A 23245-nucleotide genomic window follows, 5' to 3' on the forward strand; every position below is an offset into this window, starting at 1 on the left:
CCTGAGGGGACCGTCCAGAACCTCCACTTCGGCGGCGGCACAGCGCTATCGCGGAGCGGAGCGGAGCGGGCGATGCCTTGCCCGGGTCGCCGCGCTGGGACTCCGGTGAGCTGAAGACCGCCGATGAACATCGCGGAGCTGCGGGACTGTGGAGCGGCCAGCCGAACTTTAACATCGGGAGCCTGGGATCTCTCGGCAAGATCGCCAATGGTGGAGCTCCGTCGGAAGCCGCGGTTTCCGGTAAGGAAGAGGCCGTTCCAGGCATCCCAAGCCGCTGAGAGGGTTCTCCCGACACCGGAGCACCATCACCCGGCACATCGGCCCCCATAGTGGTGACTGCGGAGGCCTCAAAAGGCCCAACTATGGGTGGACATGGGGATGGGGACTGGGCTTTGTGCCTTCCCTCACAGTGGGAACCATTGTGGGGAATGTTTTTATGTTTATTGTTAAATTCTTAAACATAGAAACATAGAAATTAGGTGCAGGAATAGGCCATTCGGCCCTTTGAGCCTGCACCGCCATTTAATATGATCATGGCTGATCATCCAACTTAGTATCCCGTACCTGCCTTCTCTCCATACCCCCTGATCCCCTTAGCCACAAGGGCCACATCTAACTCCCTCTTAAATATAGCCAATTAACTGGCCTCAACTGCCCTCTGTGGCAGAGAGTTCCAGAGATTCACCATCTCTGTGTGAAAAAAGTTCTTCTCATCTCGGTTTTAAAGGATTTCCCCCTTATCCTTAAGCTGTGACCCCTTGTCCTGGACTTCCCTAACATCGGGAACAATCTTCTTGCATCTAGCCTGTCCAACCCCTTAAGAATTTTGTAAGTTTCTATAAGATCCCCTCTCAATCTCCTAAATTCTAGAGAGTATAAACCAAGTCTATCCAGTCTTTCTTCATAAGACAGTCCTGACATCCCAGGAATCAGTCTGGTGAACCTTCTCTGCACTCCCTCTATGGCAATAATGTCCTTCCTCAGGTTTGGAGACCAAAACTGTACGCAATACTCCAGGTGTGGTCTCACCAAGACCCTGTACAACTACAGTAGAACCTCTCTGCTCCTATACTCAAATCCTTTTGCAATGAAAGCTAACATACCATTCGCTTTCTTTACTGCCTGCTGCACCTGCATGCCTACCTTCAATGACTGGTGTACCATGACACCCATCTTTAATGTTGTGTCTTATCTTTATCTGTGTGCTTCATGGCAAGTCAAATTTCACTACACCAATTGGTGTATGTGATAATAAATGTCCTTTGTATCTTTTTGTATCATTGTTTTGCAAGAATATTTTTATTTTATTTTATTTTATTTACACGGTTTGCACGGTGGAGCAGTGGGAAAGTTGCAGCCTTACAACCAGTGGTGGACTGGCCAGGGTGTCAGCTTGTCCAATGGCAAGTGGGCCCCTGTGTAGTGGGCCCCCTTTGCCTCCTGGCAACCAATATTTTTAGACCCAGTCCGCCACTGCTTACAGCCCCAGAGACCAGGGTTCAATCCTGACTATCGATGCTGTCTGGACAAAGTTTGTACGTTCTCCCCATGACCGTGTGGGTTTTCTCTAGGTGCTCCAGTTTCCTCCCACACAAAGACGTACAGGTTTGTAGGTTAATTGTCCCTAGTGTGTCGGATAGTGCTGGTGTACGGGGTGATCGGTGGACGCTCCTCGCAGGTCACGGTAATAGTGCCAGTTTCCGTGCTGTATCTCGAAATTTGTGATTGTATATTTCCAGTTAAACGCTGATAAGAAATAAAATTGTTAAGCTGCTTATTGATCATATCAATTGATTTATAATTGTAAGAGAAGTTCAGCACAGAACAAATAAAAGATTAGCAGCGGCAGAAGTTGAATCCCCTTAACCAGCCTGCTGGGGATGAAAAGAAGAGATTACATTAATGAACAGATGTGATTGAATGGTCTGATTTAGTTGAGCTCCATTAGATTATTTTCTGGTTTGACATTATTAAATTAAATGCTTAACTTTAATAATCAACTCACCATTTAAATAACTATATTTAGTTTAGTTTTAGTTTTAGAGACACAGCTCATGCTGACCACGTCCACTTGTGCATTAGTTCCACCCTACACACTAGAGACAATTTACAGAGACCAATTAACCTATGAGCCTGCACGTCTTTGGGATGTGGGAGGAAACTGGAGCATCTAGCGAAAACCCACGCGGGCACAGAGAAAATGTACAAACTCCACACGGAAGCACCCGCAGTCAGTCAGGATCAAACCTGGGTCTCGGGGGTTGCAAGGCTGCTACTCCACTGTGCCACTGTGCCTTCCTATAAGCAAGCAAATGTTGGTGGGATACTCCTGTAGCAAACCTTTTTGAATCACTATAAATGGATTAGGGAGGAATAAAGAAGTGCACGAGGTTTTGACTGGATTTAACAGGACTTGTGTTGCTCATGAGGTATAATTTGCATTTGCTACATAAGCTCTGAGAGGTGTGATGATGTGGATTTTGTTGGTAAGACTGCAGCAAAAAGCTACTGAGAGCCAATGCAGAAACAGGCCCTTCAGCCCAGCCAGGTTTTACAACGCAGGATAGTACAGCACAGGAACAGGCCCTTTGTCCCAAACTATGCATTCAACTAGGTTTTACAGCATAGAATAGTACGCCACAGGAACAGGCCCTTCGGCTCCCAATTTCTGTTCTAAATAAAGACACACTAGCTGAGCTAGTCTGCATTTGTCCCATATCCCACCAAACCTTTCCTATCCATGAACCTATCTAAATGGCTTTTAAACATCACCATCGTTCCATAGATGCACAGACCTCAATGTGAAGATTCCCCTCTCATGTCTCTTTTAATTTTTTCTCCTTTGACCCATGCACTTTATTCTGGGCCCCTCTACCCTGGGAAAGAAATTGACCTTATCTAGGTCTCATGCTTTTGTATACAGGTGCACAACCTTTTATCCGAAAGCCTTGGGACCAGACACTTTTCGTAATTCGGAATTTTTCGGCTTTCGGATTGGAAGATTTTTAGCGTAGATTTTAACGGCTGGCTCAGTGGTAGTGCTCGGCTCATATCCGCAAGGTCGCGAATTTGCGCCTCGATCCCGGTAGTTACTCGATCGCGAGTTTGAGTCTTCAATGTAGTTTTTTCTTGCAGAATAGGAGAGAATAGGGAGGGTTAGGCTGGGATCATTCTCTGCGAGATGATCTTAGTGCGGGAGACAAGTATAGGAGAGGTGTACTGACTGTGTGGGCAGAACTTTGGAAGTGATTGCCCACCATTCTCAAAAGCCGCTGTGTCTCCCTGTCCCTCCAACTCCAGAGGAATCCGCTCCCCGATGGGCCGCTACGGCGACAAGTGGCAGTTCGCCCACAGCCCGAGCTGCGCCACCCCAAGAACAAGACGTACCTTGGACACCATCAGCTTCTGCCCCTACGGGGAGCGTGTTCCTCTGGAGTTGGAGCGGGGCTGGGCTGGAGTTGCTGATCTGGGATCTCCGTGCTTGCAGTGGGCCTGGGGGTCGGTGTCCCGATGAGGGGGTGCAGCTCGGGCTGTGGGCGAACTGCCACTTGTCGCCGTAGCGGCCCATCGGGGAGCGGCTTCTGGTGGTCCTGACGTCTCCGGCCACCCCCCTGCACAGGAGCTGAGACTGGGAACTGTACCGCCCTTGCAGGTGAGCAGGAGAGTGGGGTTGTTTGCAGTTGCAGAGGGAGGGGGCAAGGGCGGTACAGTTCACAGTCTCAGGTCCTGTCCAGGGGGGTGGCCGGAGACGTCAGGACCAACAGGAACCCACTCCCCTGATGGGCCGCTACAGCGACAAGTGGCAGTTCGCCCACAGCCCGAGCTGCTGCACCCTCATCCGCAACCCGGGTTCCTCAGGAGTTGGAACGGGGCTGGGCTAGAGTTGCTGCTGGCTGTGAGTCTGCGGGATCTCCGTGCTTGCAATCGGTGTCCCGTTGGTCCTGACGTCTCCGGCCATCCCCCCTGGACAGGAGCTGACACTGTGAACTGTACCGCCCTTGCCCCCTCCCTCTGCAACTGCAAACAACCCCACTCTCCTGCTCACCTGCAAGGGCGGTACAGCTCCCAGTCTCAGCTCCTGTACAGGGGGGTGGCCGGAGACGTCACAGCACGAGCTGCGCCCCCTCATCTGCAACCCCAAGAACAAGACGTACCTTGCACACCATCAACTTCTGTCCCTACGGGAAGCGTGTTCCTCTGGAGTTGGAACGGGGCTGGGCTGCTGCTGGCTGTGGGTCTCTAGGATTTCCGTGCTTGCAGTGGGCCTGGGGGTCGGTGTCCCGTTGGTCCTGACGTCTCCGGTGACTGGCACTGACTTGCTGGCTGGCATCGCCGCCGTGAAGACAGTGCAAAGCCCCCACGCCGGTGCAATGAGCGGGGAACTGTAGAGGGGAGGGAAGGGGTCACACACATGGCCGGGAAGCAGAGGGGTGTAAGTGGGGTGAAACTGAAGGGAGCGACAATCTGCTGCTGCCTGCCCGTTAAAACATTCCCACGCAAGACTCACGATACACTGTGTATCGTGAGTCTACCGTGGGAACTTTTTTAACTCAGCGGGCAGGCAGCAGCAGATTGTCAATTATTAACCCTCCCGCGCAATATACCCTCACCTCTTTTATGAATGGGGATTTAGTTCCCCTTTCTTCGAGGACCGACCGGAGGTTCCGCTGTCACCTCTGCGGGCCGCCCTTGGTGAACGTGTTCAAGGACCTTTCTTCAAGGACTGATAAAATGTCTGCTATTCGGAGCTTTTTGTTATTTGGATCTTCGGATAAAAGGTTGTGCACCTGTACCACTATAAGGTCACCCCTCAGCCTCACACGCTGCAGATAAAACAAGTCAGCCTATCCAGCTTCTTCTTGTTACTGGGAACATCCTGGTGAAGATAGACACAAAGTTCTGGAGTAACTCAGTGGAGATAGACACAAAGTTCTGGAGTAACTCAGTGGGTCAGGCAGCATCTCTGCAGAAAAGGAACAGGTGATGTTTTGGTTTGGAGCCCTTCTTCAGACCAGCATCTGCAGTAAGTTGCTGCCTGACCAGCTGAGTTGCTCCAGCACTTTGTGTATTGTCATCAGTATAAACCAGAATCTGCAGTTCCTTCCTAAAGGGCCTGTCCCACTTACGTGTCCTTGGCACGCAAATTACGCGACCTTGTGGTTGCGTTGAGCCGAGATGGTCCCGCGAAGGTCGGGCGCGAACGCACAGCCGTCTGGAGCGCGTGACGTCATTTGAAGATGGACACAAAGCTGGAGTAACTCAGCGGGACCGGCAGCATCTCTGGAGAGAAGCAATGGGTGACGTTTCGTGTCGAGACTCTTCTTCAGTCTGAAAAGAAGGGGCTTGATCCGTAATGTCACCCGTTGCTTCTCTCCAGAGATGCTGCCGGTCCTGCTGAGTTACTCCAGCATTTTGTGTCTATCTTCAATTTTCTTGGCCCCGCTCTGGGAGTAGAAGTGCGGGCGGATCCGGACCGCAACGGCCGTGAGCCCCAGGCCGAGTTCGGCGATCGTTTGCCTGCTTCTGCTGCTGTTGAAGGTGAGACGTTGTGTTACGCCAGGGTCTTGGGCCTGTCCCACTTTGACCGTCAGTTCCTCGACAGGCCGTTGGTGCGCCAAGATTTTGTTCACTACAAAAGTTTCCGGAGCCCCGCGTGATGTCGCGCGCAACTCCATGCTTCTCCGCGCTTCTAAGTGGGACCGGCCCCTCGTGGCCATACGATACCCATGCGCCTCAATGCGACCACGAGGTCGCGTAATTTGCGTGCCAAGGACACCTAAGTGGGACAGGCCCTTAAATCGCCATGATCACAGTGAATTTGTGAGGGCGGCACAGTGGTACAGCGGTAGAGTTGCTGCCTTATAGCACTTATTGCACCAGTGACCCGGGTTCAACCCCAACTATGGGTGCTGTCTGTACGGAGTTTGCACGTTCTCCCCGCGACCTGTGTGGGTTTTCTCCGAGATCTTCGGTTTCCTCCCACACTCCAAAGACATACAGGTTAATTGCAGGTTAATTGGCTTGGTAAATGTAAGAATTTGTCCCACGTCGGTGTAGGATAGTGTTAATGTGTGGGGATCGCTGGTCGGCGCGGACCCGGTGGGCCGAAGGGCCCGTTTCCGCTCAGTATCTCTAAGACTAAAACTAAACCTGTAATGGGGCGACCAGAACTGCACACATTACTCCAAGTGCAGCCAAACCAAAGTCCTCACAAGCTGCAACATGACTTCCTGACTCTTGTACTCAATGCCCCGACCATTGAAGGCAAGTATACCATAAGCCTTCTTTACCATTCTATCTACTTGTGTTGCCACATTATCTCTGATGAATTTAGGAGGGACAATTCAGTACATGTTTATATTTTAATACTTTGTTTGATTTTGGCTAGGCTAGGCTAGGCCATTTGTATTCTGGTAGCTCCGAAGACAAATATTGTTTTGATTGGATTCTTTACCATGACACTTAGGAGGTTGAATGGAGACGTGATAGGTATATATAAAATTATGAAGAAGAATAGATACAGTAGACAAGCAGAACCTTTTTCCCAGGGTGTAAATGTCGAATAATAGAGGGCATTGTTTTAAGGTGAGAGGGGCAGAATTTCAAGGAGATGTGTGGGGCAAGTTTCTTTTATATGCAGAAGGTGGTGTGTGCCTGAAATGTGCTGCCAGGAGAGATGGTCGAGGCAAATACAATAGTGCCATTTAAGTGGCTCATGGATATGGAGGGATTTGAACACGTGCAGACAGAGAAGATTAGTTTAACCTGCAACGTGTTTGGCATGGACATTACGAGCTGAAGTGCCTGTTCATGTGCTGTACTGTACTGTTCTATTGCCAGCATAGGTAAGGGATTTGGTGTTTGATAGGGGCTGTTTGCAGGAAGTTATGCGTCTCTTATAGACTAGACTAGATAGTGAAGACAGATATGAGTGAACCAGATGAGTTTTTAATGATGATGCAGTAGGGTTTCTTTTGCTAAATTTAATCCATGATTTAACTAGTCAATTAACTGGATTTAAATTCCCCAGCCGCTGTGATGAGATTTTAACTCATTTTGCCAAATCATTGGTCCAGTCATTGGGGAATTAAATTCATTTTGTTTCATTGAGAGGGTTTGAGGAAACAAACCAAAATCCAGAAATTGAAAATTGACTTCCTAAATATTTTATTATTTTCATCTTATTTCTGAAATTGGAAGACCACCCTTCCCTTCATGAAATATTTTTTGATGGTATCTTTATAATAAATAATCTCTTAATAATTCAAATTATTTATTTAAAAGATACTGATGCCGTTTTATTTTGTTTAAATAATTTAAAATGTCTCAATTGGGGGTATATGAAAATTGCTGCAATTTCAGAGTGTTTTCATTTAAACGTGTATTAATGTATTTGATGTGTGTGTGCCGTTTACCAGAAATAACGTTTCATTCATCAAAACCAGCCTGCTCCTGTGTGTTGGGCCTTATAAGGCCAAATTACTGCTTTAAGACTGTGAGCATCTTCTGAATATTTCCTCTGTCTGCCTGTAATTGAATATCACAGTGCAGCTCGGAATTGAGTCAATTTCAGGTGTGTGGCGGGTGACTGACAGATGGGTACAGCATGGAGAAAGGCCCTTCAGCCCACTGAGTCCATGCTGACCACCGATCACCTGTTCACCCTAGTTCCATGTTATTTCGCTTTCTCATCCCATATATATTTGTATATCCACTTTATCATCACGCAAGTGTCACAGCCAACCCAAGCAATTGGTGCCTCAGTGCTGGAGGTGGAGGTCTAGCACTGAACACTGACATTAGCTCACGACCCTTCCAGTGAATTTGGAGGATTTTGTAAGGGCAGTGCTGGTGATATTTTTCCAATGCCTTCCCATGCCTCCTGTGGATCTCAGTGGGCCCTTCGGCCCAACTCGTCCATGTTGTTCCATCTAAAATAAGATCTAGATCCTCAAATACCATTTCCTCAATCAACCCCTAAGGCGGCGTAGTGCCGCAGCTGGTAGTGCTGCTGCCTCACAGCGCCAGAGACTCTGGTTCGATCCTTACCTCGGGTGCTGTCTGTGTGGAGCTTGCACGTGCTCCTTGTGGCTGCATGGGTTTCCTCCGGGTGCTCCGGTTTCCTCCCGTGTCCCAAAGACGTGTGGGTTTGTAGGTTTAATCGGCCCTCTGTAAATTGCCCCTAGTGTGTAGGGAGTGGATGCGAAAGTGGGATCACATTGATCTAGTGTGAACGGGTGATCAGTGGGCTCGGTGGGCCAAAGGGCCTGTTTGTATGTTGTATCTCTAAACCAAAACCATTGAATCCTCCATTAGCAGCGCCATAACATATAAAGGATATTTGTTAAAACAATCATGGAATTATAGAACGGAAACAGGCCCTTCGACCCATCTTGTCCTTGCCAACCAAGTTATCCCATCTAAGCTAGTCCTTTTTTTTTCTGCTCTTTTCTGATTATCATCGGATAACAATCCGTTTGTTATCCTTATCTGATCACTTTTCACAGAGACTGTAGAAGATTCTGACATAACAGTATTGGGTCTAGCTCTTGAAAGTGTTGGTTGATTTTTAAATTTTTTTTTAGCAGTTCCGTGACACCAATATCAATGTAATTTTAGAAGAGAAGAGAGAGAGAGTACTGGAGTAGCTCAGCGGGTCAGGCAGCATCTCAGGAGAACATGGATAGGCGACGTTTCAAGTCGGGTCCCTCCTTCCTGACCCGCTAAGTTACTCCATCATTCCGTGTCTTCTTTTGTAAACCAGCATCTGCAATTCCTTGTTTCCACATCGCGATGTAATTTTATGTCCAACTGTTTTTTTCAAAATCAAAATCAAATCAACTGTATATAAAATGATTAAAGGTTCAAAACAAGATTACGTTCGCTGTTGAGGCCGCTGTTTATATTTTCACACATTTACCTCAGTTAAAATAAGCTGCTCACTGACTTTTCCAATCTGCATTAGTATTAGCGTTTAACCTCGATGATCTGAGTTACAGTGTCATAACAGAGTGCAAAAAAACCCTTCGGCCCAACTTTTTAATGACGACCAAGATGCCCCATCTACACTAGTCCTAGCTGCCTGCGTTTGGCCCATATCCCTCTAAGCCTATACAATCCATGCATCTAAACCTATACTATCCATGCATCTGTGTAAATGTTCCTTAAACTGCCTCAACTGCCTCCTCCGGCAGCTTATTCCATACACCCACCACCCTTTGTGTAAAACAAAATTGAACCTCAAGTTGCTATTAAATCTTACTCCCCCCTCTTCCCCCCCCCCCCCCCCCCCCCCCCCCCCCCCCCCCTGAGCACCAATTAGCATTCAAGATTTCAAAAATAAAGAAATTAGTGGACATATCAATGATGAAAATATCATGAATTAGGGTTTTGGCCTGAAAAGTTGTCTATTTCCTTCGCTCCATAGATGCTGCCTCACCCGCTGAGTTTCTCCAGCATTTTTGTCTGCCTTCGATTTTCCAGCATCTGCGGTTCCTTCTTAAACATGAATGTTCTAACTTGTGTTTCAATCTGAAATTTTTTATGTCCCCAAAGCCTTCTCAGACATTAAAAACCACACAATATAATCCCCACCAGTCTATGAGGTGGGACTTGATTCCTAAAAGAGGTCAGCGGGATATGTAACAGACACGCACATAAGTATTTTCAATCATTGGGATTGTGTGTGCTTTTTGAAAGTAAACATGGCATAAATGCCTTGGTTACCTAAGTCAGCGTCTTTACGATAGTCTCTGTGTGGTAACACAACTTTAGAAACAAGTTCTTTAGAGATTACCATCAGAAGTAAAAAGATTAGAGTTGTAATTAACTTGAGTCACAGTTTGAATGCACTGTTTTTAGAAAATCTTTCTTTATCCTTAAAATATGTTAAAAAGCTATCCCTGCCTATCTGAAGCTGAACATGTTAGTGCAGGAATACCTGAGGAAATGTTTTCTTTGCTAATTAATAAATGGAATTGGAGTTTTTGTTCATGCATTGTATTTTACTGAGAGAGGGGGAAAAGTCTTAGAATTTACAATCTTCTAAATTGGAACATACCTGCCTGACATCCCATGGTGATAAAAAACTGTCAATCAGTTAATGGATCTTGTCAGATATGTAGCAAAACTCCACTTTGAGGCTTGTTTTGCAATCCTGTTGATGATAGGAGAGCAAATTTGTCTCTCCGCCTAGTTATTGAAAAACGGCTGCGCTAATGGTATGTTCTTTGGAGTCTGATATATTCCTTAGACTTTACTTTAGACTTTAGAGATACATCGCAGAAACAGGCCCTTCGGCCCACTGAGTCCACACCGAACAGCGATCACCCCGTACACTAGCACTGTCCTACGCACTAGGGACAATTTACAATTATTACCAGCCAATTAACCTACAAATCTGTATGTCTTAGGAGTGTGGAAGGAAATTAGAGCACCCGGAGGAAACTCCTGTGGTCACGGGGTGAACGTACAAACGCCGTACATCCGTGGATAGGATCGAACCTGGGTCCCTGGCGCTGCAAGGCAGCAACTCTACTGCTGAACCACTGTGCTGCACAGTCCCCTTTAAATTTTATTTATTGACCCCCAAAAAAGCACTACATTTATGTAATTTCGTGCATAACATAGTCACCATAGTCGGCCAGCACGGAAACGGGCTCTTCTGCCCAACTTGCCATGCCGACCAAGATGTTTCATCTACGCCCAGTCTCACCTGCCCCACAACTACAATGTCTAAAGAAGGGTCCCCACTTGAAATGTCGCCTATACATGTTCTCCATGCGGCCTGACCCACCGAGTTACTCCAGCTCTGTGTCTTTTTTTGTAAACCAACATCTGCAGTCTCCTACATCCCCACTTAAGTCCAATAAGCTGAACCCACATTTTTAAAGTTGGGCAGGTAACCAAATGCATGCAGGTGCGGGCGGCTAGCGTAGATGGGGCATGTTGGTCGGCATGGGCAAGTAGGGCCGAAGGGCATGTTTCCCTGCTGTGTGACTATGATTACAATGTTGTGCAGCAGCAATTTACATATTTACCTTTCTGACAGATTAAGAAATCAAACAAATTGAACAATCTCCTGGATAAGGGTATAGACTATAACTTTGGCATTGAGTGAAAAGAATAAAGCATTGTTTCGGCTTTACGGAAACAGGCCCTTCGGCCCACTGAGTCCTTGCCAACTGGCGACCTCTCGTACACTCGCACTATCCTACATACTAGGGACAATTGACAGAAATTTACAGAAGCCAAATAGCCGACAAACCCGCATGTCTTTGGAGTGTGGGGGGAAACCGGAGCACCCGGAGAAAACCCATGCGGTCACAGTGAGAACGTGCAAACTCTCTACAGACAGCTGCAGTAGTCAGGATCAAACCCGGGTCTCTGGTGCTGTAAGCAGTGGCGGACTGGATCTAAAAATATTGGTTGCCAGGAGACAAAGGGGGCCCACACAACTACAATGCTATCATTTAACAAGGGCCCACTTGCCATCCCTTGCTATCACTTCATCAGGGGCCCACGTCATCGGGCAAGCTGACACCCTGGCCAGTCCGCCACTGGCTGTAAGGCAGCAACTCTGCCGCTGCTCCACTGCTCCACTGCACCCCCGTCGTCCAAAAACATTTATAAATGTAATTAATTGCAAGACATGCACAGAACAGGAGCCTCTTAAATTCACCAGGGCTAAAACTGGCCGATGTGTAAAACAGGGTGAGTGTCCATCAGCTCCAGAGACAAGTAAATGTCCCACCCCCTCCACTACATCTGCTCAATCTTTACATTCACATTTGCTTTGATTTGAAGTCGTGGGTTTTCCCTGGGTGCTTCGGTTTCCTCCCACATCCCAAAGACGTACAGGTTTGTAGGCTAATTGGCTTTGGTAGAATTAATTGTCCCTAGTGTGTCGGATAGTGCTGGTGTACAGGATGATCGCTGGTCGGTGCGGACTCTGTATTTCCACGCTGTATCTCTAAAATCTAAAGTAAAGTCTCAAATCTAAAATCCCACGGTCACTGGCAGAATTAGTCCCTCTTGTGTGCCTGTATGTTTGTATCTGCTGGAGAAAGTTGTTACGTTCTCTACTCAGTTAAAATAAATATATTTTCATCCGCATGTTTCTGCCCAGACACACTCCACTATCAAAATGCTTTGAAGGAGATCATGTAAGATTTGCATCCCACCACCTTGCCATGCATTGTTTTTACTTCACTAATTGCTTGCAGATTTTCTGGGTGGTCCATCTGTGAACTAGATAACAGTGTGACTAAAACTGCCAGAGATTTTCCAGTCTTTTTTTTCTTTCCACTAGTTTCTGACTGGATCTGATCATTGTGCAGTTACTCTCTTTGTCCTTCTAACTTTCTGCCACACGTGCATGTGTTCTGCAGAAGAAGAATTCAGATAGGGCTTCTCCTGTCCTCATTTAGAAGGTTATCTGAATTCGGAGTGACACAGCGGTCAGGGAAGGTCATGGGCTGCATTGTGTCGTTTAGTGTGTGTGTGTGTGTCCCTCATGCAGCCTTCCTTACCCCTCAGTACCTGTTGGCCTCTGTGATACTTTGTGTTTGTGTGTGTGTGCATTCTACTCTGTTATTGTCATTCACTTGTTTTTAATTGGTTAAGTTTAGTTTATGGGATGGAGCATGAAAACAGGCCTTCGGCCCACCGAGTCCATACCGACCTGCAATCTACCCATTGCACTAGTCTGAAGAAGGGTCACATGCCGAAATATCACCTATATGTTCTCCAGAGATGTTGTCTGACCCGCTGAGTTACTCCAGCACTTGGTGTATTGCACTTGTGTATTGACCAGCATCTGCAGTTCCTCCTTTCGACACCTGCTCTACATTATTCCGTCAAAAGAAGGGTCCCGACCCGAAACGTCACCTATCCAGGTTCTCCGCTGAGTTACTCCAGCACTTTGTGTCCTGCTGTATTATCCCACTTTCCCATCTACTCCCTACACACTCAGGGCAATTATACAGAGTGCCAATTAACCTTCAAACCCGCACGTCTTAAGGATGTGGTAGGACACTGGAGCACATGGAGAAATCCCACGCGGTCACAGGGGGACCATGTAAACTCCATGCAGACAGCACCTGAGGTCAGGATCGAACCCGGGCCTCTGGTACTGTGAGGCAGCAGCTCTACCCGCTGCACCACTGTGTAACATCCCAATAAGTCACGGCACAGACCAATGGAAGGCTCATAATGTTTGGGCTATATGATTTTAAAGTCTTGGGCTCTTTTACATTAAAGGTCTGCAGGGAGAATGTACAAACTCCGTACAGACAGTGCCCGGAGTCAGGATTGAACTGGGGTCACTGGCGCTGTAAGGCAGAAACTTTACCGCTGCACCACTGTGCTGCCTCGTGTTTGTGCCTCAGTTGATCCAAATCCATAGAAAATGTAGAGCTGGCCCAGCTCGCCACCGCGGACCCACGACGGAGAACCCGCTCGGTAGGCCCGGCTCACCCACCACCGACTCCGAGCCACTAACGTCAATGGGAACTGCGCTGCTGACAGCGAGGTGGACCAGTGAGAGCAATGTGGGGACCTAGCAATGGGCCACCAAATACAATGGGAATACCCCCCCCCCCCTCTCACGCCCTCTCCCCTTCCCCTCTTCATCCCTCCATTCTCCTCTCCCCCTCCACCCATGCCACCCCTTTCCTCTTTCTCCAGCCTCGCCCACCTATGCCTCCTTCCCCCACTGACCCTCACCCCTTCATTATTCTTTATACCTTCCCCTCCATGCCCCTTTCTTTTTTCCTTCCTCCACCCTTTATCTCCCACCTCTTCCAAGGAAGGTTTGAACTGACCCAGAGAACACTGATTATTCAATAGAAAGCAGAATGAGAAAGCAGCAACATTTGTGATGTTCCGATAAATTATATCGAGCCGGTTTGAAATTTGACGCAGGTTTCTGGGTCGCAGTCATTAACAGTTGCTCTGTTCTCTTTGAACAAGTAACCTGGAAGGGTGGGAAACACCCTTAATTGTTTACAAGCAGCAAATTACCTCAAACTCCAGGACTTTTACAAAACCCAGTTCTGGAATCTTTAAATTAAAGATTTGTTTTACTTGTCTCCGAGCAATTAAGGGATTTATTTGCTTTTAAGTCGGGCTTTTTCTTTGTAATCATGCTAATTAAACATTTCTGGTAAATTAATTGCTGGTTGACGGAAATTGCCTCCTTTTTAATTGCTACCCTAATGGATCACCTGGATCTTGCGTTAAATGACTAATTGTTTTGGGTTTTGTGCTGTGTGTTTGCCAAGTGTGTAGAAGTTGTTTGTTGGCTTGAATCAATGCGTGCAGGAAACCTGGCTTAATACTCGTTAGAGAGTGCATTTTCACGCTGCCTATTCTTCTCCGCAGTCTCAATGAACGAGCATATCTGTTGAAGAGAGTGTTTCGGAAAAGTTCTTCCAATCTTGCTCGCACCAATTCTGGTCCACGCATGTCTCGTGAGTATTCCTCTGCTTTAGACCGATTGCATTTCATTTGTCGTAAAGAAAATGTTCAGCCTTTTCACAAATGTGAATTTTGCCATTTTCACAGCAACCTTCTCCCCAGATGGACATCATGTGCTGAGCGCGATGTTAAGACCATCTCTTCTCTGCCTGCACGTGATCCATATCCCTCCATTCCATGCATATCCATGTGCCAATCTAAAAGCCTCTTAAACACCATTATACCTACCTCAAAATGACCTACTTCTGCTCCAATGACTTACCAACTCGTGAGTGGTGGAAATCATAGGAGCAGAAGTAAGATTGAACCCGGGTCTCTTGCGCTGTAAGGCAGCAACTCTACCACTGTGCCACCGTGCCACCCCTAACTCCTATTCCTTTTCTCCAGAGATGCTGCCTGACCTGTGAGTTATCCCAGTATTTTGTATTTAATTTTACCTTCCTTAACTTGGACTATTTTTTCTTCATTTTGATCAATGATTTGATTGACCTCCACTTCTATGTACTTTACACAGAGCTCATTTATATATTTTACAATCAAGGAAGAAGATAAATAGCAAAAGCTGCAAGCTTGCACAATGCTCTTTAGGATGCAGGAAGGGAAAAGAGTGCCTTAGTTCCGTTGGGAAAGTTTTTTCCGAGAAATAAGCGGCTCTTATGAATTTCCCTGATGACTTTACCACTGACATTCGGAGGTTAAACTTCATTGAAATAATGAACACTAGACTAAAGTAGCATAATGTACTATTTTATTCCACATCCACTCAGGATATCCATTGCAAGTAACCTGTAGCACCACAGCTTGTTACAGATCAGTTTACATCCGGGATAAGTCAAAGGGCAAAGAACCAGGTCTGTCCATACCACAAGCAAGTCCTGAACCTGTACACTTGCCACCGTTTACCAACTGCTGGTCAAAGGAGGGATAAATGCTTATGTGAGACCTTCAGAATTAAAGGACCTTCTTTTAGGAAGGAGATGAGAAATATATTTTGTCAGAGGGTGATAAATCTGTGGAATTCTTTGCCACAGAAGTCAGTAGAAATTTTTAAGGCAGAGATAGATAGATTCTTGATTGGTACAGGTGTCAGAGGTTATGGGAAGAAGGCAGGAGAATGGGGTTAGGAGGGAGAGATGGATCATAGAAACATAGAAAATAGGTGCGGGAGTAGGCCATTCGGCCCTTCGAGCCTGCACCGCCATTCAATATGATCATGGCTGATCATCCAACTCAGTATCCCGTACCTGCCTTCTCAACAATACCCCCTGATCCCTTTAGCCACAAGGGCCACATCTAACTCCCTCTTAAATATAGTCAATACATGATTTAATGGCAGAGTGGACGATGGGCCAAATTACCTAATTCAATTCCTATTGCTTATGACCTTAATAGACAGCAACACACTCTGACCATATTAGTGTACAGGATGGTTTGCCAGGATAACTCAAAAACAAAGTTGTTCACTGTAGCTCAATACACATGACAATAATAAACCAATAATTCACACTCTGTTTCGTACAGGCTAATAGTTCACAGAAGCACTGAAAATGCAAAGATTTGCATTTCAAATCATTAATCAAACATTATACGATACGGTGGCACTTTATTGTCAGACCGAGTTATGGAGAAGTAATCATTACTTTGAGATCCAGCACGGAAACAGGTCGTTCAGCCCACTGTGTCCATGCTGAGCAGCAGCCACCCTGTACACTAGCATTATCCTACACACCATGGACACCCCTCATTCCCCTGCGCTCCAAGGAGTAAAGTCCCAGCCTGTTCAACATTTTCATATAACTCAGGCCCTCGAGTCCTGGCAACATCCTCGAAAATCTTCTCTGCAGCCTTTCCAGCTTGACAATATCTTTCCTGTAACATGGTGACAAAAACTGAACATAATTGTCAATGTGACCTCACCATTGTCTTCTATAACTGCAACATGACCTCACAACTTCTACACTCAATACCCTGAAGGCCAATGTGCCAAAGGCTTTTTGACCATCCTATCTATATGTGACTTCACTTTCAAGGAACTACGCACCTGCGCTCCCAGATCCCTCTGTGGTTCGACACTCCTCAGATCCCTGCCATTCATTGTGAAGGTCCTGCCCACATTAGACTTTTCAAAATGCAAAACCTCACATTTCTCTATCTTAAATTCCATCAACTATTCTTCAGCCCACGTCCCCAACTTGTTCTTGTAAGTTTCAAGCAGATTGCAATCATTTTCTCAAAAGGAGGGGGGGGGCTCTTGAGTTTGATCCAACGTTCAATAAGATTGAGACTTCTGACTGGAACTTTAAATACAAAGTCCTGCCTGTTCTCCGTAGCCTTGCTCCCCTTTGCTAACCGAGAATCTCTCGAATTCGACCTCGAAAAATAGTCACTGCTTTCTCAGCCTTTTTGAAGTCAAGAATTCCGTAGGCTTATTCCCACGACCGCTAGTTCTGGATTATCCCACGTGCAATGTTTCTGTCCACATCCACTGTGGAAAAACTCTTCAGAATCTACAAAATGAAAACAGGAAAAGCTCTGATTGAGAGTCTTTGACCTGAAACATGTCTCAAACAAGACAAAATACTGGAGTAAGTCAGCGGGTCAGGCAGCATCTCTGGAGAAAAAGAATATGTGACGTTTCGGGTTGGAACCCTTCTTCAGACTGAAAGTAGAGATGGGGGAATAAACTGGAGAAAAGGCCAGAACAGATCAGGGCCAGTAACAGATACATGTATATGTATACTGTCAATAAATGGCATATCATATCATATCAGATGACTTCAAGAAGGGTGGAGTCCATAATGGCCCATTGTTGGCTGGGGAAGGTGCGATGACAAGAGCAATAGCAGGATGCAAACAATGGGACTGGTAGGATGACCAGGGAGGAGAGGGTTGGGGGGAGTGAGGGGGGAGGGAATGAAGGAGTTACTTGAATTGGAGAATTCACTGTTCATACCACTGGTTGTAAGTGAAATATGAGGTGTTTGAGGCCTGAAACCTATCCATGTTCTCCAGAGAATGCAGCAGCATCTATGGAGCGAAGGAAATAGGCAATGTTTCGGGTCGGTATCAGCCCGAAACGTTGTCTATTTCCTTTGCTCCATAGATGCTGCTGCACCCGCTGAGTTTCTCCAGCATTTTTGTGTACCTTCGTTTTTCCAGCATCTGCAGTCCCTTCTTAAACACATGTTCTCCAGAGATGCTGCCTGGCCCACTGAGTTTGTGTTTTTTGCAGCATTTGTAGTATTTAATTAAAATATATATTTTAAAAATTCCTTCCATTGAGCTCTACTTTGTTTTAATCAAGTTGCCCCTCAGTCATAGAACGTAGAACATTAAAAATACAGCATAGGAACAGGCCCTTCAGCCTACAGTGAACCCCTATCCCTCCATTCCAGACACATCCATGTGCCTATCCAAAAGTCTCAAATGCCATTATCATATCTGCCTCAACCAACACGCCTGGCAGTGTGTTCCAGGCACTCACCACTCAGTGCCCCGCACACCTCCTTTAAACTTTGCCCCCCCCACACTTTTAAGCTTTGCTCTCTGGTCTTTGACATTTCCATCCTGGGGAAAAAAGGTTTGTTCAGTTTAGAGATACAGCATGGAACAGGCCCTTCAGGCCATCACGTCCATGCCGACCACCGATCACACACACTAATCCCATGCCTCCCCACTTATCATCCACTTGCTCCACACTGCGGCAATTTACAGAGGGCCAAATAACCTACAAACCTGCACATCTTTGGGATGTGGGAAGAAACCAGAGCACCCAGAGAAAACCTATGTGGTCACAGGGAGAACGTGCAAACTCCACACAGACAGCACTGGAGGTCAAGATTGAACCTAGGTCTCTGGCGCAGCAGCTACGCCACCGTGGCACACAAAAAGGTTATGGCTGTAAACCCTATCTATTTCAGAATTTCATATACTTCCTTTGATAGGGAGTCAACAGCAGTAGAGCTGCTGCCTTTCAGCATCAGAGACCCGGGTTCGATCCTGACTATGGGTACTGTCTGTACGGAGTTTGTACGTTTCTCCCTGTGACCATGTGGGATTTCTCCAGGTGCTCCAGTTTCCTCCCACACTCCAAAGATGTACATGTTTGTAGGTTAATTGGCTTTGGTAATATTGTCCATAGTGTGTAGGATAGCGTTAGTGTACTGGTCGGCACGGACTTGGTGGGCCGAAGGGCCGGTTTCTGCGCTGTATCTGTCTAATGGCTGTGGAAGCAATCTTAATTTTCATATGTAATAGTTATATTAAATCAGTCATAACTGTCAGTCCTAAGACTTTTATCAGTCATAAACTGTGAGTGATATATAATATTTTGCTCTGTTTCAGATGGATTTGCTTTTTCTCAAGAGGAAAATGGTGTGGTTTCACAAACTGACTTAATCCGTTCATACGAATTGAACAAGGTGAAGCTCAATGCAGACTGACTAGTATCCCCTATCCTGAGTATTGGACTGAGTAGTATTTTTTGTAAGACATTTGAGCATGCTGGCAATAAGTACTGACCACAATGGTCGACACTTAAGAGAACAGATTCTTCATACTCGTGGTCTTAGCCAAAAAGCTTGATTTACATTTATTCTCCACCGAGATTTAATGCAGTAAAGTATTTTGTGTTGCTCTTTTGGTCAGACTAATAATGTAATATTGTAGCTGCTTATGAAAGATAATTGTTCTAAAGAGTACTGTATCTTTGGGTGGAACATAATGGAACTGCCAATCTACCTGACCCCCCCCTCCCTCTCCACCCCCTTTTGGTCAGGATGTAAGTACCTTCAATTGGTTGAATTTTATTTAAGTGAGATCAGAGGGCAGCGTGGCCTTGGTGTTTGAAAGGGCTGTGAGTCCGTGGTAGTGGGAGGATGGTAAACAAGAGGGCCCTGCTAGTGGAAGTCAGTGAATGCTGTTTGGCAACTTGAGTTTGTTATAAAAGGAAAGTACATACACAGCTGTTCAACGCACGCACCTCGTAAGAGTGGCATTCCCCTGCTAGCACAGCTATGTCTCGCACAAAACTGCAGAGATTCGCAAGGCCCCAATCTCACTGTTTTAAACTATTGGGACTTCTGTTTTAACACTTCAATGATATTCTCAATCATTATATCATTTCTGGGACGATGTTTCTTGCAGCAGTCTGAGTACCGGATGCAGGAAATTGCTGCGAGATGGACTTGCCTTTCTGTTGAGATGTAATTTGCGAGTCGGGCAGGGCCGTTGAGATGAAACGTTGTGATTTGGATCACCACTCTCTGCCTCCACCGTCATGGACATCTGTCCCGGGTCTCCCCTTCCACGGAGAAACTGAGCAGAGGATGATTATAGCGGTCCCAACCTAAAGCGCTGCTCCCACAGGTCACGACTTTTAACATTCCTCCACACCTCTAGCCATAGATGTTGCAATAAGTTAGCAGTAGTTGCCATTTCAACACAGCTGAACCCATGGCTCACAAAGACCTGGAGAAAATTAATATGCTCTTTTTCTTTCCCTCTACATCCCACCCACCCCACCCCAAATATATATTCAATAACTCTTAACTCCCATTTGTAGTCAACTAGTCTAATGATAAAATCCTACCTGAGCCACAGCTGGTGTTTAGAGTTACTTTTTTTTAAAAAGAGTATACGCCCTGGTTACATTTTTTTTTTAACTGTACCTTCAATAAGAATTATCAAAATGTATAAATGTTGAATTAAAGCAGGTAAAATTACACTGCTTGCATTGTCTGCTTAGTGCCGTGTTCTACTGACCGCCATTCACTATGTGGTCATGTTGGGATCACACTTTGGTTTCGTTGATTCATCTTGACGTTAATAATCTTCTGTGTATCTCTCACAGTGGGTATAATTCCAGAGAATCTGAGCACAGGAGTTATTTGGGAAGTGTCCCACTGGTAGACTCTGGGACTGCTGCTTATCAGTGGTTGAAACTGCGTCGATTCCAGGGCTGAGCTGTTTAAATGGATGCACAAGTAACTGCAGATGCTGGTTTACAAAGAAAAAAGACACAAAGTGCTGGAGTAACTCGGCAGTCAGGCAGCATTTCTGGAGAAAGTGGATAGGTGACGTTTCAGCTCGGGACCCTTCCTCAGACTGATTCTAGCAGGGGAGAAAAGCTAGAAGTAGGTTGGGCAGGACAAAGCCAGGCAAGTGATAGGTTGAGGTAGACAAAAAAATGTTGGAGAAACTCAGCGGGTGAGGCAGCATCTATGGAGAGAAGGAATTGGCGACATTTCAGGTCGAGACCCTTCTTCAGTCGCCAATTCCTTCTCTCCATAGATGCTGCCTCACCCGCTAAGTTTCTCCAGCATTTTATATCTACCTTCGATTTTTCCAGCATCTGTAGTTCGTTCTTCAACAAGTGATAGATGAATACACATGAGAGAGGTGTGATTGGCAGATGGGTGGATAAAGGTCATAAAAGAAAGGGAGACAAAAAGGCTGTGACATTAGATTAGTACAGGCTCGTGATTAGTACAGGTGTCGGAGGTTATGGGAAGAAGGCAGGAGAATGGGTTTAGGAGGCAGAGATAGATCAGCCATGCTAGAACGGCAGAGTAGACTTGATGGGCCGAATGGACTAATTCTACTCCTATTCCTTATGACCTTATTAGGAGAGATAAGACCTCTGTAGAAATAAAAAATAGTCCCTAGTGTGTAGCAAGTGGATAAGAATGTGGGATAACATAGCACTAGTGTGTTAACGGGAGATCGATGGTCGGCATGGACTCAGTGGGCCGCAGGGCCTGTTCTCTTGCTGCATCTCTTAAAGAAACCCCTGAAACATCGCTCTCCGTCCTCCACAGCCTGTGTGGAGTTTGCTGCCTGATCTGCTGAGTTACACCAGCACTTTGTGTTTTTCGCCAAATTCCGACATCTGCAGTTCCTTGTATATTTTTGCAATTTATATTGCTTTATGGGATTCAGACGAGTTAACTACATGTTCATTCTTCCTTGATTTCCAGCATTTTTCTTTCTAATGTACCTTTCCCTGGTGAGTTGCCCTTAGATTGTGATTCGAATGACAAGGATCCACACCACAAATAAACACACATGCAACTTTCGTATATTGAAAACAAGGGTGAGAAAGCAAGTAATTCAGAACAAATTTCCAAACGCCTTTCAATTTTACTGGCCCCCAATGAAATAAAAAGTCACGTGCTGACAAATGAAAAAAGATCTGGTTTCAAGTTGAAATGTGTATCCCTGTAATCCCTGTCCAACAATAATGGTGTGTTCAAATTGCTGCAACTTTTGAAAACACTAATTTATCAAATGCTTCAGCTGTGGAAATCTAACCCCCTGCTACCAGTCCCAAGAGAATGGAGAATGCTGACCCGTATCCAAAACTTCCAGTTTTACATGTTTTGGTGACAAAATAGGTTCTTGAATAACCTGTCAGTAAAGGAGGCTCCACGGCAGGGGGTTGGCTAAAATATGTTTTTTTTTTTAATACCCTGCAGCTAAAACTTCCAGCAGGAAAACAGTCTCTGCAGCTTCTCTTTATAGATAATAATGGTTGGGTATAAATATGCTCAGCAGAAACATATTGAAACAATATGAGAGGACTCCCTCCCATTGACTCCATCTACTCTTCATGCTGCCTTGGCAAGGCCTCCAGCATAATCAAGGACCAGTCTCTCCCCTCTCCCTTCAGGCATGAGGTACACATGTGAGAAAACAAACACCTGCAGATTTAACTACAGTTTCTTCCTACGTGTTATCGGGCAACTCAACCATCCTATCAACAACTAAAGAGCAGTCCAGACCTACCATCTACCCCTCATTGGAGACCCATGATCTATCTTTAATTGGACTTTACTGGACTTTATCTTGCACTAATCGTTACTCCCTTTATCACGTATTTGTACACTGTGGACGGACCAATTATAATCATGTATAGTCTTTCTGCTGACTGGTTAGCACGCAACAACAAAACATTTTTTTACTGTACCTCTGTACACGTCACACAAAATAAACCAAAAACTAAACAGATGCTGGAATCTTGTGAAAGCACAAAGTTCAGCAGCATCTGTGGAGGGAACAGACAAATGACTGATTGGCCTGAAGCAGGGTCCCGAATTGAAATGTCGTCTGTCCATTTCCCTCCACAGATGCTGCCTGACCCACTGAGTTCCCCCAGCGCCCTGTGTTTTGAACAATTATTGCGTGCAGCCAAAAACGGGTGTTTGATGCAATTAAACGACATCTTCCTCCAAACATTGTCGTTTCATACATTTGAAACCATTTTGTTTTGACTGCTTGTAAGACGAGTTGGAAGTTTTTTGGTGCTGGAACGTAACGCTTTCCCATTCTTACTGTTGGCTTCACTCTTGCCTCATGTAAAGTGGCGTGGCCCCAAAGTTACATCCATGAAGATTGGGTATATCCGCGAGGATTTTAGACTTTAGAAATACAGCGTGGAAACAGGCCCTTCAGCCCACCGAGTTCGCACTGACCAACGATCATCCCCTACACTAGCACTATTCTACAAAACTAGGGACAATTTACAATTATTTACCGATGCCAATTAACCAACAAACGTGCATGTCTTTGGACTGTTGGTGGAAACCGGAGCACCCGGAGAAAACCCACGCAGTCTCAAGGAGAACGTACAAACTCCGTACCGACGGAAACCGTAGTCAGGATCAAACCTGGGTCTCTGGAGCTGTAACTCAGCAACTCTCCTGCTGCACCACTGTGCCACCCTTTTCCTCGAACTTCTACAGGTGCATTATAGAATGTATTCAAGCAT

At 45.9% G+C, this 23245-nt stretch overlaps 1 protein-coding gene across 5 annotated transcripts in view; it reads left to right on the forward strand.

Moving 5' to 3' along the window:
* Positions 1–20201, forward strand: part of atp8a2 (ATPase phospholipid transporting 8A2) — a 279344-nt gene extending 259143 nt beyond the window's left edge. For 4 of the 5 annotated variants that reach the window (XM_055636930.1, XM_055636932.1, XM_055636931.1 and 1 more), the window contains exons 36-37: positions 14383–14471; positions 18823–20201. In XM_055636930.1, the coding sequence (XP_055492905.1) occupies positions 14383–14471; positions 18823–18920 (187 nt within the window). In that variant the 3' untranslated portion in view covers positions 18921–20201. Of the gene's footprint in view, positions 1–12127; positions 12165–14382; positions 14472–18822 lie in introns of all 5 variants that reach the window. The other variant, XR_008723613.1, reaches the window with a different exon arrangement.
* Positions 20202–23245: the final 3044 nt, after the last annotated feature.

The sequence above is a fragment of the Leucoraja erinacea genome, chromosome 6 (genome assembly GCF_028641065.1).
Source record: "Leucoraja erinacea ecotype New England chromosome 6, Leri_hhj_1, whole genome shotgun sequence".
Taxonomy (NCBI): domain Eukaryota; kingdom Metazoa; phylum Chordata; class Chondrichthyes; order Rajiformes; family Rajidae; genus Leucoraja; species Leucoraja erinaceus.